We start from the raw sequence: 18,424 nt of genomic DNA on the forward strand, positions 1-18,424 counted from the left end.
ATTGGTTGGAGTAGCTCATCAAACCAAAATTCATTGTTCCTTGGGCATGACTTTACATAGTTTGTAATTTCAAGAGTTTATACATATGTCTTTTCCAATTTACTGTGTATTATTGGACTACATAAGTAGTGATAGTTGTTTTTCAATCCAGTTATCATAAGGAAACAAATAGAAAATATACAAAACATAGCCAAAATAAATGGAATATGTACATAATTCTAATAAGCTCCTCTTTCTTCCCCAAAGCAAGGGCTGACATTATGTCTCTAAAGTCAGGGTCAGTAGCATACTCATCTATCATAGAGGATAGATCACTGTGAGTAGCTATAGACACCGCATTAACTTTTGGTTGTTGTGAAAGTGAATCGGCCACTTCATTGTGCTTACCAACAATGTGAGCAATATGGAAATTAAATTGCAAAAGAAAATTTGCCCACCTCATTTGTTTGTGGGAAAGCTTGGTTTGCGTCATGAAATACTTGAGACTTTGGTGGTCGGTTCGTAGAATAAATGGAGTCCCCAATAGGTAGTGCTTCCATGTGTCTAGGGCATGTAGAACAGCTAAATGCTCTTTCTCATAAATATCCAAGACTCGTTCATCCGTATTGAGCCTTCGACTCTCATATGCTATGGCATGCCCTTCTTGAAGAAAAATTGCTCCAAGGTAATCACAACAAGTATCACGTCAGACCTAAAATGGCTTTGAGAGATCCGAAAGCATGAGGACTGGTTGGGAGGTAAGCTTCTCCTTGAGCTTATCAAAAGCATTTTGCTCCTTAGCAGTCCATACATACTTAACATTCTTCTTAGTTAAGTCATGTAGTGGTCAAAAATTTTCTCCATTAGATGATTGAATGTAGCTGGTGCATTAGTCAAGCCAAAAGGCATGACTAGATATTCATAAAGACCAAATGTTGTGCGAACTTGAGGTCTTTAGGATATCTTCATCCACTATCCTTATTTGATGTAGCCACTTTGAAGGTCAATCCTACTGAAGTAGGTCGAGCCTTGTAGCTTATCAAACAGATCTTCTACCCGAGGCACGGGAAATCTGTCTTTGATAGTGATATGGTTTAGTGCTCGATAGTCCAAACACATACGATATGTACCATCTTTCTTTTGCACTAAAAGGACTGGAGAACAAAAGGGAGAGAAACTAGGCCTCACCATCCCTTTGTCTACCAATTCCTGTACTTGCCTCATGATCTCATCTTGTTGAGCTTGTGAGACTCGATAAGGAGGCTTGTTAGGAGGTGAGCTTCCTGGAAGGAGCTCAATGTGATGGTCATCATCCCCTCGTTTTGGAGGTAAGTCCATAGGGATATCATCGATACACATCTTGGAATCCTTTTAGAAAATTAGACAAGTCTAACTCTTCTTGATTCCTACCATTTACATTTGATGAAACATTAGGATCTTTTAGAGACTCTTTGACAAAAATCATGTACGCAAAAACTGAGCTCTTCATTGACTTATCAAAAGCAGGAGGATTTACAAGTGGAATAGTGCGACCACGCTCACTAGCATCTATATACATGCTCTTTCCCCTTTAGGTGAAGCAGATTCTCCTTTCAGGGAATTTCATATTGGTAGCCATGCGAGCAAACCATGGCGCCCCTAGGATAGCACCCTCATGTTGGAGAGGAGAGATGAAAAAGTCTTCTTTGTCGACATAGCTTTGGACATGAAGCCTCAACTTTTCAATCAAGGGAGTAATAGAGGCTTGTTGTCTCTTGAAAGCTGTGTCAGCCGTTACCATATCTCCCATCTCGAAAGCTTGAATGCCCAACTTGGTGGCCAACTCCGTTGATATGAAGTTGTGAGTAGAGCTAGGGTCAAACAAGATGAAGGCATCATGCTCTCTTACCTTTCTACAAGCATAGGAAAGTGATGATCCTTTGCAATGAGCATCCTCTTTTGGAGCTTCGATGGTGGAAGCCCTATGAGTCTCATTGCGAGCATTCTTCTTGGGGCAAGAACGATAACCATGTCCTTTCTCCCCACACTTGAAACACTTATGGTCCATGCGAAAAGCTTCAATCTCTTCAAGAGAGATTTTGTTTTGACCTTTGTAAACTCCCTTCTCCTTGGACTGATTGTTGATGTTGTTGTTGGTAGTGCCTTGGGAAGAATTTTGAGCATTGGTTTTCCCCTCTGCATCATTTTTGTGTTTGTTTTCCATGGGCTTGACATTCCGTCTAGCCCCTTGATGGAAATTGATGCATGAAGCAACCATGGTGTGATGGATTACTTCGCTAATAGTACCAGGCCATTGAGAGTTGAGGTATTCGGCCATCTCTTCAGGTAATCCCACACAGAATTACTGCCTTTGCTCAACAAAGTCTATCTTTTGAAAGACTGTAGCCTTGAGATGTAAATCCCAAAACTTGTCTACATACTTGTGGATAGACTCATGAGAGAGAAGCTTCAAGCTGCGCCATTCGGTAAGCACTCTGTCCTTTGCATCGCTTGCAAGGAATTGCTTTATGATGGAAACTCATAGAGTTTTCCATGTCTTTGGGGCTTTGCCGTTGCCACGAAGGCTAGCCCACCATTGACGAGCTGATTTTTGAAAGTGCATGGCTACATGGCATAGCTTGGAGGACTCCGTGAAGGCCTCATCTCCAAAGGCCGCATCAAATTGTTGGATGAAGGCCAACACTTTGTTAGTAGCACCAAAGGTGCCATCATAGGTAAGAAAAGAGATACTCTTTCCTCCCTCCTTCAACTTCTTTAGCTTTTGTGACCTTTGCCATGTAGGGTATGATTTGCGATGTCCTCCCCTCATGTATTATCTAAGAGAATAGCCATAGCTTTCATCGGAAGAGGAGGAAAGAAAAGAGGGTGACCTCTTTCTAGCCCTTTTCTTCCTTTCTTTCCTCTCTTCCCTTTCAAAATGATGAGGAGAAGGACTGTGTGTTGATCTTTTCCTCTTGGGAGGAGTGGGCGATCGTCTAAACCGCCATCTTTGTGGAGCCACATCTTCAGGGGAACTTAAACTTTCATTGCTTTCTTGCTCTTTGGCTTCCTCCTCTCTTATGCGAGAGATTCTTCTTTTGGGGTTCTCTTCAAGAGGCCTCCTCATCTCTCCTCTTGGAGAGGAAGGGAAATCCCATAAGCACGAAGTTTTTGTGTAACTTCGGCTTGCAAGGCAGGGCTGCCCATAGCTTGCTGCAACATAACAAGATAATTGACAAACATGGGGGCATCATCATTAGCACTTTTATGTGCAAAATTAAAGCTATCAATGTTCATTCTACTCTCTTGATTATTGTTAGCCATGTTAACAAAATTTATGTATGTACTTAGTGTATGCTTTGGCAATTCAAAACCTTAGTTGCCATTCCAAGTTAGCCTTTGAAAATTGGCTCTTAAGTATCTAGACCCGCGGCTCAAAGTGGTTAATTATAGAGAGTAGTGGAGTAGGTCTAACATAGCAGAGTTGCCGAGGGCTAGCTCCTTTCGGACTTCTTATGGCTCAATAATGGTAAAGCCGTAGGCAGTTTAAAAAGACTCCGTTATTAAGTTCAAAGCTCACGAGGTGTGCACCATATCCCACATAGTGGGCTCAACAAAACCGATAATAGATCCCATTTCCACTTACCCTAATATAATTAACAAAATCAACCATTTATAGGCTACTTAAAAACCCCTCTTCTTAAGCAAGAAAACGGAAACCCAATGCTCTGATACCAATGTAATAGAATTCGCCTATTTAACTTGAGAGTAGCGGAAATTAATGAGAGAGATTTCTTTGTGAGCATAGCGGGTGCACATAATTGAAGATAACAACATAGACATAGAAATTAGTTAACTTGGCATGAACAATACGTTTGCAAGAGAGAGAATTTAGAGAATATAACAACAATTGAGGACCGGATTTATGTGGAGTCGGGGTCCCCCCTTCAATAGGCATTTGTATTATGATTTCTCCCATTAAGAGAGACTTGTTACAATACAATATTTGTGTTCCTTGTGACCTTGGTGATGCAATGAAGATGGAAAGATTCATGCATCACAAGCATAACATAAACTTTGAAGAAAGCTTTAACTATCCCATGCCTCAGTCCCAAGACCTCAAACACCTTCGAAGGTGGAGAGATCTAGCAGGGAATGAGGGTAGGGAAGAGGAAGAAGAAACATTTCATAGGAGAAAGAATTAGCTCCTCAATTATCATAACTCTTCTTGCTAGCATACATAATAGCATAGTAATGAAGAAGGAGAAGATGGCAAGATTAAGCTCTTGGTTGGATTTGCACTCCATAGCCAAGAGTTTTGGTCTAGGCTCTCAACCTCTACTTGCTTGGAGAAGGAGAGGGAGCTCTTGCACTTTTCACATTGCATAATGAGAGTGTGTGTGAGTGTGTGTGGGAGAGTATTCCCCCTAAGCAATCCCCTAGCTTGATTTAATCGACCCCCCCTTGTAGCTCATGCTTGAAGCTCATTGGACCCCTCCAGGCCTAGCGAATCACAAGCAAGAGGCATTACAAGCAACAAGGGTAGCCTTGGGACAAGTGTCCCCCTTTCCCCTTTGAGAGAGAGGACTTGATAAATGCAAAGACAATTATTTAAATCTCCTAAATTATCATTGGACCCCTTGGGTGGCCAACCAATAGGCTTCAGGCACACCATGAGGGCAACATGAGGAGGAACTTGACAAGTGTCCCCTTTGATTTCTTTGTACCAAGTAGGCCTTGTGTGAGTGTGTGGGTTTTCTCTCTCATCCCCCCTCATGTAGGGCTTGCCCCCTCCTCGTAGGGATAAGATCTTTGACTTTTAACACCTCAAGCCCCTCAAGCTTAGGCCTACTTCCCACCACAAGCTTAGCCCTTAAGCACGTCAAGCTTGGGCTGGGTTCTCACCTCAAGTACAACCCTATCATCTCAAGCATATCAAGCATCTCAAGTATCTCAATCATCAAGCACCTCAATCATCAAGCACCTCAAGCACCTTAGTCATCAAGCATGACAAGCACCTCAAGCACCTTAAGTTTGGGCCGGCTTCCCACCTCAAGCACAACCCTAGCTTACCTAAGGTCAACGGACTTCTACACTCATTATTGGAGGTCTTCAATGAAGCTAACCCTAAGGTCTTATGCTCCATTGGTTAACCTTGCTCTTTGATAGACCATCTCTCATTTGGGACCCTTTACCATTGGCCCCGTGTTGAGATAGATCTATAAGCACATATCTATATCTTAACCCTTGTTCTCATTTATTCTCCCGCATTATGTGATCGGTTTCATATGAGAAAATCATTTGGGTTGGTTAGATATTAGATTTTATGACACCAAAATTCTAACACCCTCTCTACAACTCATAGTGGACATAAATGGTGAGACCAAGTCGAAGAAGAAGCTACCGTGGACACCCCAGGAGAGGATCCTTTCCACCGGATACACCTCGGATTTGCTACCCTCAACTTTGAATATTAGAAGAATGTCATCTTGAGCATTGGTTGCCTTTTAGAAAATTCAACTGCAGAGCACACTACGTCCAAACATCCCCATTCATGTGTTGTGAACACATCACGTTCAAAATATTTTTCAAATAATGAACTTTGAAACACATTATGTCCATAATCCACCCAACAATAATGGATTGGTGCACTCATCCATAGTGTTTTATATATGTCTGATTGGTTCCTTGCTAGATGTATGTGCCTTGAACTCCGACCTACGGGTTCAAACATTGAAAACTTGAGGTCCAACACAAGGGTCCAAATTAATTATACGGATCTTGGTTTGCCCCTCTTTGCCACTCACAAGCCTCTCTCTAGCTGAAGCTAGTGGCGACAACGGCCATTTGACTAAAAATTTGATGTCGAGGCCACAGTGGCCACCACCACGTGTACCATGCAGATCGCCTCTGTCAAATGTTTATTACCATAATCTTTGTTCAACTTGCCTTTGCCTTTGTCTATCTGTGAGTTCCTGCTTTTGTCAAGATCCTGAGTCAAACAATGCATCGTGCCACATTTATAACAACTGTGGTCGGACCTCGTGGGTACCGGGGCAACTAATTGAGTATTGGTATTGTCATCCTTGTCAATCTTGCCTTTGCTGTTATCCTCTAGCGAACTCATGCCCTTGATTTTGGCCTTACAATCTTGAGCCAAACAATTTGCCGGTTTCCTTGAGAACCGTGTCAATGTATAGGTTGCTAAGTGGATGGTTAATATGCTATCCATAGCTGATAGTTGGTTTTGGTGAGTGTCATCGCGGGTGCTCAAGCAAAGGGAGGCCATTTTGAAGTTGTAAGATCTAGAAAATGTGTATCCTTCTCGCACTCCAAGAGGTTGGTCACAAAAACTCCCAAGCCGCTCCCAAATTTACTCTCTTTTTTCTTCCAAGCCGCTTCTCAAGGCTCGACACGACTCCTTTATGAGCTCTTGCAAGTCTTCTTCCCAAAACCGATCCACGCTGCTCAAGTCTCCCTTTTCACTTCACCAAGCCAATAAAAACAACCTTCTTTTGGGCTCCAAATCACCAAGGCACTGCCCATAGCATTTCAAAATGTTGGCAGTAGCCAAGGCACTACGAGGAGAAAAAGGGAAAGGTGGAGAGAGCGTTCTAAAATGCCATTGAAAGGGAGAGGGTGTGCCACGTTGTCTCAGATAGCTGTATCGAGAGCATCCTAAAATGCTAGCAGGGGGGAGCATGTTGCATCGATGCTTGGACGTCAAGAATTTTGAAACGCTGGCGACTCCAGCGCCTTGGTTAACTGACGATAAGGCAACGAAGGACTCCACGACCCCACGTTTTAAAACACAAGGGACAGAGTGGGGGGGGGGGGGGTGTTTGCTGCTGACGACAAGGGAGGGGGTGAGACCTCTTCACGGGTACTCTTCATGGTGAATCTCCTCTTCTCAATGATGTTGCCTTGCTCCACCAGGGTCATGAAGCACATAACTTTTGATACCATGTCAAAGTCGACGATTCGAAAGTGTAGAGAGAGAGAGAGAGAGAGAGAGAGAGAGAGAGAGAGAGAGAGAGAGAGAGAGAGAGAGAGAGAGAGAGAGAGAGAGAGAGAGAGTCTCCTGAACCAAACAACCTTAGCAATAAATTGATGATCATACAATGGGGGTTGAGGGTTGCTTATTAGTAAATTACCCTACCCAGACTTTGACAAAATAAGTAAAACAAATATTAAAAGCCAAACTAAATAATGTGATCACATTGGGCAGTTCACTTGAGATGCCAAAACTCAAGGGGCCGTCGGGGGGGAGGGGCAATTTCCAGGCTTGAATTGACCTTTTTGGGCGTTTTAAACTTAAGACCTTGTGTGTGCAAGCTCGGGGAGCAGAGGAAGGAGAAGATTTTTTTTAGTAGCAAATCACACATATCTCGTGCGAGACGATACAAATGTCAGTGAACACTATCAAGGTCGCTCGGCCGCAGTCGAACCCATGATCCGGGTCACGACGATCGAGTGCTCAACCAACCAAGCTAGCGCCCTCGGACAAAAGAAGAAGAGAAATTTCTAGCATACTAGGAATACTCCCTAAGGCCCTCAAATATTGATCATTACAGCTCAAAGGAACATATGAGGATGTGAGTACGGGGTGGTAGTTGAGCTTGTAAGGGGAGACCAAGAGTGCATTTTTGTGTGTGCTTGGCAATATGCTTTCATCCCAAAGGTGTGCTGCTCTAGGATACGCGCGGTATTGATGGTGCATGGGCAGGCATATATGGATGCATTACCTAGGAAGAAGCACTCACAATATAGGCCTACTGCTGTTAGACGATGGCCGAGGAAGCTGAGGCAAGTGCTTTTGCCTTCTAACCTCATTTCGCCTTCGATTTGCTTGTAACATACTCTCATTTTCCTTGCTGCGCAGAGTGTAAGCGTGGAGCTGCGTGTCAGCATGAACTGCCGGGGCTGCGAGCGAAAGGTTAAACGAGCGCTCTTCAACCTCAAGGGTAAGTATTCGTAGCTTCAATTCTGTGTGTGTGTGTGTGTGTGTGTGTGTGTGTGTGTGTGTGTGTGTGTGTGTGAGTGAGAGAGAGAGAGAGAGAGAGAGCGCTAAGAACAAGCTAGGCTTACTGGTTAGATTTTGAGCCATAACGTGTTGGGTTCGATCCTTGCTCTCTTGATGTTATGTTTACAAGGAAGAGAGAGAGAGAGAGAGAGAGAGAGAGAGAGAGAAAGAGAGAGAGAGCACTATTTGAAAAAAGCTAGGTTAAGCATTTAAAATTTGATTCATGAAGTGCTGGGTTCAATCCTCAGCTTACCAAAGACTCGAGAGACAAAGAACATTGCCTATACCTTGACTTTGCAGGCATCCACACCGTTATCATCGATAGAGGGCTTCAAAAGGTGGTGGTGAAGGGCACGATGGACCCCTTGGAGGTGCTCCAGAAGGTGCGAAGAGCTCGAAAAAATGCGGACTTTTGGTTGGCTCATGAGACCTCATCACCACAACACCAATTTCATGATATTAACAACAACAATAATGGTGTCCCTATGACTCCTACACAAGATTTCCTAAACCTTAACTCCTACTCCCCTAACTTAGGATGTGAATTTGGTGGTCTTTACACCTATCCCTTCCTACCTTACACTCCAAACAATGAGGGGATTTTTCATGATGGCCATGCCTTTTTGCACAACCATGTCCCTAGGGCTCCCTATTATTCCCATGGCCATGTGATAAACTACCCCTCCTCTCAAGATCCTCATGATGAGGGAAGGTCTCATCCTGTCCATGTTTTTCCACTCTATGAGGCTCCTTCTTGTTCCCACTCCCATTTCGACAACCCCATCTACTCACAAGATGCACTATCTATCCTTTTCGATGCACTTACTCTTGAGAATCCCAATCAATGTGTTGTCATGTGATCTCTGATATAGGCATTTATAGTGGTTGCAATGAGCATAGTTTTCATGAGCTATGTTGGACAAGGAAAAGCTCTCTCTCTCTCTCTCTCTCTCTCTCTCTCTCTCTCTCTCTCACACACACACACACACACACACACACACACACACACACACACCACAAGAAGTTTTGGACAAATTCTCACATTGTGACTTACCTCAACATCATGAGCTTCTGTGAGGGAGGCATTGCATACCTAGCTAGGTACGATTGGGGGCATGGGACCACCGGCTCGATGGGGGCGCCGGTGATCCCCTACCCCCAATTGTACCTAGCTAGGTATGCCGTGCCTCTCGAGCAGAAGCTCATGATGTTATGCATCGTACAAAAAACACTGAAGACGATTCCGTTTTCCTACATGAGAAAAATTCTAAATCTTCTTGTGTGTGTGCACGCACAGAGTTTATGTGGCTATATTAGTCGGTTTCACAAGTGCATTTTGGCAAAGCACTACTTTGTAGACGACTAAACATTTATTTGTGTGTTTCCTCTAGCTTCAATTCAATCCTATTTAGTGTACTTCCTCCTAGTAAATCATTGGTAGCTATAAGCCTCCATGTCTATGTTGTGTGCTTTGTTGGGGTGTGTGTGGGATACGCATTCTACTCATATATCATCACACAACAAGGTGTGTTGATCATTTATAAGTGCATCAGTGAATGGTCAGACTAGCAATTTGGTGACTCGACATCACACATCCTTGAAATACCTAAAATTTTTAATGGTACTAGTATGGCCGGCTCCCTTCGGCGGCCTCTCTCTCTCTTTTTCTCTCCCTCTTTATCACATGCACATGGGTTTCTCTCTGTTTTGGAGTTTAGCTTTCATGTTGCACATTTCGAGTGTAAAGGGCTACCCCTTCCGCCATATTATGTTAGATTAGATAACATTTGGTATGCACAACGGACATGATACACATAGTTACAAAATGATAGTTACTCCAAAGGAGGACTATGGAGTAAAAGTTCTAAAAATTCCATAAAAGGAAGAGGCACGGATAATGTTTACCAAACATGCTATATGCATCATTCCACCAAGGAGATCTCAATAGTAGATGAAGAAGAAAGGACATTGCACATTGATGAAGAAAGGACAATAGTAGATGAAGAAGAAAGGACATTGCACATTGATCTAGGTAAAAAAATGGCTTTGTAGAATAAGTTTTTGGCCGTGTCTTTCTCCACTAGAACTTTTGTCTCCAAAAATTCCTTATGTTCCTCTTCATTATTCTACATGTCAGCCTCTCTAGAGGCACCATGAAGATTAGGAGTTTAGGAGCAATATGGACTTAAAAAAGAATACATTTACCCCTATTTGTAGAGATCCCTTTTGGAGCTACAATTGGCATTGCATTAGATGATGGAGGAGGTGGAGGGGAAGGTGGAGGACCCTAAAGAAGAGAAAGTGGCAAAGTTACTTTGAAAAGCTTCCAATTATGATTATTTGATTGGTCCAATCTTGTTGAACTTTGACTGATGGATTCTACCATCTCTTTTACATAATCCAAGTTTAGAGACGCTCTTTTGCACTTGTTGTCATAGAGTAGACATGTCTCATTCTAGAATTGAAGTGAGGGTGAACCATTTCTAATCCTTTTTTATTTTCAATCGCATTATTGATTGTTGTCTATACACTTTGTAAACCAATGTGTGCATGCTTCTGTGGAGTGAGTGTGTGGTATCAAGCAACTTGAAGCCATTTTTAAACATCTACGAGTATGCTTCCCAAATCTTTTGCTCTTGCTTCAGTCTTGCTTCAGTCTAGCTTGCCCTTTGCATCAAATTTTGCACTTTTGCTCACAATAAAAGAGTTTGAGAAAGATTAGCATGAAAAAGGTAGAAAATCCACACCATGGATGCATTGAAATTGCCAAATCGATGCCGTGGGTTCATGGTAGTGATAATAGGCTATTTGCTTGAGTTCTTGGATTGAAAAATATTGCTTAAGAGAAGCTACATACTATGTTACTATTGAGTCTAATCTACTTGAGTTTGAGACTACTCTAGGTCATACCATCTCAGAGGAAGGCATCCATATGGATCCTCAAAAGTGAGATAAAAAATGCATGGCCCAAGCCAAGGAATCTACATTAGCTACATTTTGTTATCGAAATGTGCTCGTACTATAGAAGCTTCATTGATAAATTCTCTACTATAGCATGCCCACTACATGACTTGACTAAGAAGAAGTTCAAGTATCTTTGAACCACCAGAGAGCGAGAAGAATCTACTAAACTGAAAGAGACTCATGTCTGAACCAAACCGTGTTACTTGATTTCACAAAGCCATGGTCTATTTTCATGCATGTGGTGATTGCATTGGAGCGAATCCTTCTCTAAGAAGATCTTGCTATTGCGTACAAGAGCCGGTGTTTTTTCTCTGAAGTGATGACCCTTGGCATCTATGAGAAAGAGCTTCTAGCTATTATACATGCCTTGTAGACATGGAAGAATTATCTTCTTGGGATGCCCTTCATCTTATGAAGGGTTCACCAAAGTTTAAAGTATTTCATGACCTAGACCAAACTAAGCAACAAACAAATAAAGTGGGAATTTTGCTTTTGTAGTATAACTTTCTTATTGCTCACATTGATGGTAAGGACAATCAAGTAGCTGATGCACTCTCACACAGACCTTGATCTAGTGTTGTATTTGTATCATAGAGCCGCATCATCTCACTAGTATGGTAGATAAGTATGCTACCGATCAAGATTTTAAAGATGTTATGTGTGCCTTTGCACTATAGAGGAAAGAGTTACCATATGAATTACAAGATCATTATATTCTATATGGACCTTGACTATCTGTAACCCATTCTCAAGAAGGTTATGTCTGACATAGATAGACTCAAGCTACTATGAATTATATAATGACATACTTCTACTTCCCCCCACAATGAGGATAACATTGAAAATGTTGGGGTTCAGGCCAACTTGCCGGCGCACCACTTACCAACCCATAATCTATCCTAATCTTATTCTTTGATATAAGATAAAGAATAAGGAGTTGTGAGTGATTATCTTCACTCACTTTGTGCCCCATCCATATTGTGTCTCTGTCTCCCTCAAATGCATGCACTTGTGCACTGCTCTTGCTCTCACTCCCCACAAGTAGTATCAAAGATTCGGCATCAACACAGTGTCTCGGCATGGACATCGACATCGACACAACATTTTTCTATGACGTCATCAAGAAGAGAAATCTTGACACCTACTCCTTGGCTTCTTTGTCCTCTTTTTTTTTAAAATTTTGATATATGCCTATTATGGTCTGATTTTGTGATGGTTTGTCATTGAATATTCATAGGTTACCAATTTTATAAGTTTAGCGGACTCACACGTCTACACAGCTACGTGTTTACAAGTTTCCTTGGCACTCGTTCCTACTATGGATTTGTTGTTTTACATTGTACATGTGTGATTACTGTATGTATGGCATCTGTGGTTTGATTTTTCCTAGCCTACTTAGCTATAATTGTCCGGTTTTGTCAGTGACAGATTCTAGGTTTAGTGGGAGATTTTTGACCAATGATTACTTGTCTTTGGGATTTCTATCACTGATAGGTTTTGTAGGTGGTAGACTCTAGGTTAAATGAGAGATTTTTTACCAATGATTAATTCTCTTTGGGAGTTTTAATCATATGGATATGCGTGATTAGCACTTGTGTGTGATTGTGCTTTGTTGAGAGCAGCTCTTACTCCCCACAAGGAGCTCACTTGAGTCCAAATTTTTCTTGCATTTTAGTAGCACTTGTTTGAGCGCGTATCCCCCTACAGTCTTGTAGTGATAATTTTACATTTTGTATGTATGTTGTGTTGTGTTGTCAATTTTTGCTTGTTTTGGTAGTCCTAACTTGTTGATCCAGAAGAGCCCTTTCTGAGAGTGTGGCTAGTCAAGTATGCATAACCTTTTGTGAGGGTTGTTGTTTGAGGCTCTTTGATGTTGAGCATTGGGGGCCCGATTACCGAGTGTGAGGTGGATTAGATTGCTAGAGATTTCCATTTCCAGCCTCACCATAGGAAATATATAGATGGGTATAGGTGCTTTGATGCCAAGTTGATAGTCTTTTGATAATTCCTTTGAGCAGTATATGCCAATTTATGCCCTGTCATTTCTATTTTTATGCGTTCATTTGCTGAGATATTTTGATCTATATACAGAGGAGACTCTGTCGAATTTTTCTTGCGGCAAGTCCTCTAATTTTCTTACAATACTTTTTTGCATTGACTTTGTAGTAATTTTGTTGAGTTTCTAGTTGAGATTTTGATCTCTGAGCAAAGGAGACTTTGTTGAAATTTTCACAGAAAATCTGCCATAATTTCTTAGCATTACTCTCTTGCAGCTAGCTCTTGTCAGTATGGCTAGATCTTTTGAGAAAGAAGATTACTCCATTAAGAAATTTGATGGCACAAATTTCACTATATGTAAGTGATGATCGATGGGAGGAGCTTGATCCTTGTGCCATGAAAACTATCAGGTTGCATCTTGATGAGTCTATATTCCACTAGAGCTAAAGAGGACTCAAAAAGGGCGGTGTAAGAAATTGATGTAACTTGCTACTTACCAAATCCGTTGATGATTAAAAAAAACTCTAAATTTTGCCATTTCATATATTTAAAGTGTAGCTAGGTACACATCTCTAAATATAAACAAAGTTATATTTTTTACGCTATTCCTTTGCAGTTCATCTCAAAGTTTGTCCTCGTTCAAGTGACTTGGTGGCAAATATTTGTTTCTACCACTTTTGAATGACTTCATTACCTCCTCTCTTTCTCTCTCACTGACTCTTCCATGACCTTTTGTTTGGCTCTTCTCACCTTCATGAGCTTTCTCTTCCCTCTTCTAATGCTAATAGCTTTGCTAGTGTTGTTAGCTCCATGATAATTTTTATTGTATGCTCTTCACTTCTTGTGATGAGTAATACATCTTCCATATGCAATCGCAAGTTCCACTTGAACATTAAGCTCAAACAAGAGTATGCAACTACCTAGAGTGTCTATCAAAGACCACTTATAGACGTGAATGAAGCTCAACAACTTTCCAACGAGGGAAAGAAACACATTGACCTATGGGAAGATGGAAGTTTGTATCCATCGGATCCCAAAACTAGAATGTATCCATCTTTTTGCACACCCCATGATTTGATTTGTTGGAGATGGGGTTGATGGCCTACTAGGATATAGTTCTAGGCTATCTCAGTCACATATTAACCATGCATGATACATTCATAATCTCCAAAGTACCTTGTCTTTGAATGCAAACAAGTGAATGATCAGTTGCAAACTTTAAAAGAAACTCCAATAGGATTAAAAGCATGAGTAAAACGACAGAGGTTCTAAACAAAGACAAGTGTGGTAAACTTGACAGAGGTTCTAAACAAAGAAAAATAAGGTAAAAATATGCTAGAGAACAGGTAATTGGACTCCTAGGATTTGACACGTCTAATGTTGAGGAAAGGATAAGATTCCTGAATGAACTAATGAATAGGTCAGATATCTTAAAACTTCTCAAAAATCAAACCCCAAGAAAACTGTTCTTTCAACATCAACTAAAAGATATGGATTTGTTGGTTCAACCTTTCTAAATGCAAGAAGTTTGTGACACAATGGGGGTGAGTAGAAAGGGGCAAAGAGCCATTTCTAAAACCTGGTTTTGGGTCCTTAAGTATTACAAATCAAAGCTTTTGGGTTGCGTAGGTCTCAAAATTTTGGGAAAGCGAGAACTTTATTAAATGAAGAAATACTCAAAAATTTCAGAGAATTACCATATTGAAGGAACAATGCCATATGAGAAAAAAGAAAACGAAATTCTCTTTTAAATATAATGTCTATAATAATACTCAAACAAATATAAAAAAATTTCAATCTGCTATTATAAAATGCAAGAAATAGATTGTGAAGAAAAACTTGTACATGTTATGAAACTAGATGAGACTCAAATTAAAAAATGTCAAAAAATGGAAAGAGTATTTATATCCCTAATGAATAAAGCATTGAACTATAGCTTGGGTAATTTAGATTTTCCATTCCACAAAACTTAATAAAAAATGGAGCTATGGTGTATTGAATCAGCTCAAGTATTAATGGAGAGCCATGATACATTAAAGTGGACCTTTTTGCAAATCGACATCCCCTTTGTTATGTAGAGTCAAAATGTTAGTGAACACCTCCATGTAGATGATACATGGGTGACTTCATTGTGGAATGGCACTTGAGTGCCAACCTCAAGGCACTAAAGAGCATCTTTGGTGTATGTGGGGATGCCAATACCAAAAAGTATCCATTTCTTACTGCATGGAAAACCCTTGAATGAGAGGATGGCTTGTGGAACATGATGTTGGAAAAAAACCACCATCTAAGAACAATGTGAATGTTGTCAACTACCCATATTCTCTTATGATTTGGGATCCAATTCTACCAATAGACTTAAAAATGTACATATATGTACATTGCATGCAGAGATTAGAATCTTGGACAGATTCCTTCAAATGCATCTTGGTTATGCATACCCTATAAAGCTGAATAAACTTTCAAACGAGTGCATTGAAAAATGCAAAGCGGGGTGCATAGAAAAGCACAAAGCCTTACTCACTCAAATGGGTTTCCATGGTGGCCAAGTGTATCTGAAAAAGGATCCTACTCTTTTTAAAGGGACAAGTGATGTTTTGCAAGATGTTTCAATAGGAGGGAAAAAAACAAGAAGATTCTTGAGAAGTCATGACAGTAAACAAGTCAATGCTATGTGAAACTGTTGGAAGGATCTCTGTGCAATAACTACAAACGTCAAAAGTAGGCGAGATGTAGCCGACAAATGCATAAAAGTGTGGAAGAAACTTGAAAATTTCTTGAAGGTCCTAAAACAACAATTTAGCTCTAATACTTAGCTAGTAGGTCATACATGAGATGCCCGAATGCTGACAAAATCTGCATAAACTTGGTTGTCCTAGCCTCTCCTGTGCTATCTGCATGTATTGCATCATTAGGACTATCCACCATCACATATGGATGTGTCAACATCGACACTGGGATGACTACGTCCCTCTCACCCATAGGCAGAACTATGTGTCCTAGTACCAACTCATCAGCCTTTAGCATGAGCATATCAAAGAACTCCATGTCCTTCATCTCTACCTGTCTCTCTAGGGACCAAACCCACTCTACCTCTGCATGCACAGACCCTGACAACCCTGTTGTGTGTCACTAGAGCGTGTGTCACTAGAGCTCTACCGCTCTACCTCGATCTCTACATAGTCTATTGGCACGTCCTACATAGCTAAATGCTCTGTCTCGTGAGCATGGTGGAGCTCACCCACAAAGGAGAAACGTCTCTTGCTCAAAGCATGCCAACAACAAAACCGAGGCTATACTGTCTTGAACCTCAGATACATGCATAGGATATATACCAAACCACTGCGGGCTTCTTTGGCAATCACTAATGATCCACAATGCATCTAGAAAGAGTGCTCCCTAAGCACACCCACAATCTGATAATTGTCTCACTAAGATCAAGCTCTGTCTCAATAGCTGAGGAACATAGTGCACATGTCATAGCATATATGATGCACCATTGGGCAATGACAAGCAAACATCTCCTGAACCTACAATGTCAAACACCAAACCATCGGCCAAGTGTAAACAACCAAAGATCCCACTAGAGAAGGTGCTAAACCACTCACAATGTGGTGTGATGTGGAAAACTACATCCTCATCTAGTAACCAACGCGGAGAAGTGTCACCTCTCAAAGACATGTAATCAAGATGAGTGCTAAAGGCAAATGTGACATCATCGCCATTGGCATATGAAGCCACTGCTTTAGCATGTGTCAAAACCTCATATGTATCACCCATAGATCTTTGCTGTTCCCTTATACATATGAAATAACCACATCTAATGTGCCCTGTGTGACCATAATGCCAACAGTGCATATATCAACAACTACGAGATCGCCCTCTCTCACAAGTCATCACCATAGACTCTAAACTCTCACACATGTCTGTTAAGTGGATGCCAAGAAATCAAACTATGACAAGAAATCCTGGGAGAAATTTGATAGAGTCTCCCCTATAAATTGAGTAAAGAACTCCAGTAAAAGCTCAACCATAGACCATGCCAAACTGGCAACAAAGTGGGAGATAACTCGACCACTACGCGATCACGGAAATCATGATCAAATGCATCAAAACCAATGCTAATATATGCATAAAATCATCTCCACAATCTGCTATATCTACAAGCATACAATCTGGGATAAACAGCTCAATCGAGCATAAAGCGCATAACCATATACGCAAGTAGTGAGAAAACTAGCTCAAAATGCATCCCACAAGAGAAACTGCCTGCAAAAAACCTATGAAACCTGTGGACTGGCAAAGTCTGTATCCACACGAACATATGAAACTCTCACTCCTATGAGAGTGTATACAAGGCCGACAAAACCTATCAAAATGGGAGCCAAACACTCGACCACTAAACCATCAGATAGCAAAACTGCAGATACGCATAAAAAATGGCAATAATTTGGGAAAAATTCGATAGATTTCCCCTGTGAATTGACTAAAAACTCAAAATATCTTAGCCATAAACAATTGGCAACACAAACAATATGTAAAATGCATCAATGAATCCATTTCAGTAATGCGCAAAACAAAGACTCGGTCTCTCATCCACATATGTCATACACCAAGTCAAAAGTGACTAAACACTCGCCAATCAAGATGGAGAGAAGCAAGACAAAACTTATGGTTTGTAATCAAAAAGTCCATAAATCTTCTTGAGACCAATCCCTCCCAATCGCAAATCCACATATGGCATACATGTACCATAAGCATGGCGACCGAGCTCACTTCTGCACGAGTAGCTCTATAGACAACTTCACATGTCCAAAACACCTGTATAGCTATCAACCTGGTACCTACAAGCTATACCTAGCTCAAGATGTATCTGCAAATGCATACATAGCATAAATTAAACAAAATCGTGCTAGACCCACTCTCTAGAACGCATAAAATGCCCCACACAGTCATACAATGCGTACAAAACCACATCCGAGTGTGTAACAACCCGAAAGTCACATCCCAAAGGATCACTTGTATACACAAGATCAAGGTGAATTTTCTCTCAAATGGCACCATATTGTGCCATACATAGCCGTAGATTCAAACAGCACAATGCTCCGCAATGTAGGAATCAAACTGCCAAGCTTCGATATGTCGAGGTAGCTGTAAAAAAATCAGCATCACGATTTCAAAACTTTGATATTGCCAACACGTCTAGAACATTCCAAAACCCTAGGATAGACTCCTAGATCACATATATTGGAGTCTAGGTGTGAGAGAAAGGCAAAAAACATCCATTTTTTGCCCATAAACGCAGCACAAACTTGTTGTTGTTGCACCTGCTGTAATTTTGATCATAATTTCAGAAATTGGAAATCACCATCGCATTTAGAATGTGCCAAAATCTCAATTTAGACTCTTGGATCATATCTATCCGACACTATATGGCGGAGATATGCAAAAAAACATTGTTTCGAGAGCCGAAAACAATAA

General features: G+C 41.0%; 1 protein-coding gene across 1 annotated transcript; it reads left to right on the forward strand.

Annotated features, from left to right (window-relative positions):
* The first annotated feature begins 7,619 nt into the window (after window positions 1–7,619).
* Window positions 7,620–8,910, forward strand: LOC147452723 (uncharacterized). The gene is made up of 3 exons (XM_086518327.1): window positions 7,620–7,764; window positions 7,841–7,922; window positions 8,282–8,910. The coding sequence occupies exons 1-3, from the start codon at window positions 7,747–7,749 to the stop codon at window positions 8,839–8,841; spliced, it is 660 nt and encodes a 219-aa protein (XP_086374453.1). The 5' UTR covers window positions 7,620–7,746; the 3' UTR covers window positions 8,842–8,910.
* The last annotated feature ends 9,514 nt before the right edge of the window (window positions 8,911–18,424 follow it).

Source organism: Adiantum capillus-veneris, chromosome 8, assembly GCF_014529385.1.
Source record: "Adiantum capillus-veneris isolate H3 chromosome 8, ASM1452938v2, whole genome shotgun sequence".
Lineage (NCBI taxonomy): Eukaryota > Viridiplantae > Streptophyta > Polypodiopsida > Polypodiales > Pteridaceae > Adiantum > Adiantum capillus-veneris.

Coding starts and splice junctions, on each gene's coding strand:
- LOC147452723 (XM_086518327.1), top strand. Junction 7,923..8,281: donor AGCGCTCTTCAACCTCAAGG/GTAAGTATTCGT, acceptor TTGACTTTGCAG/GCATCCACACCGTTATCATC.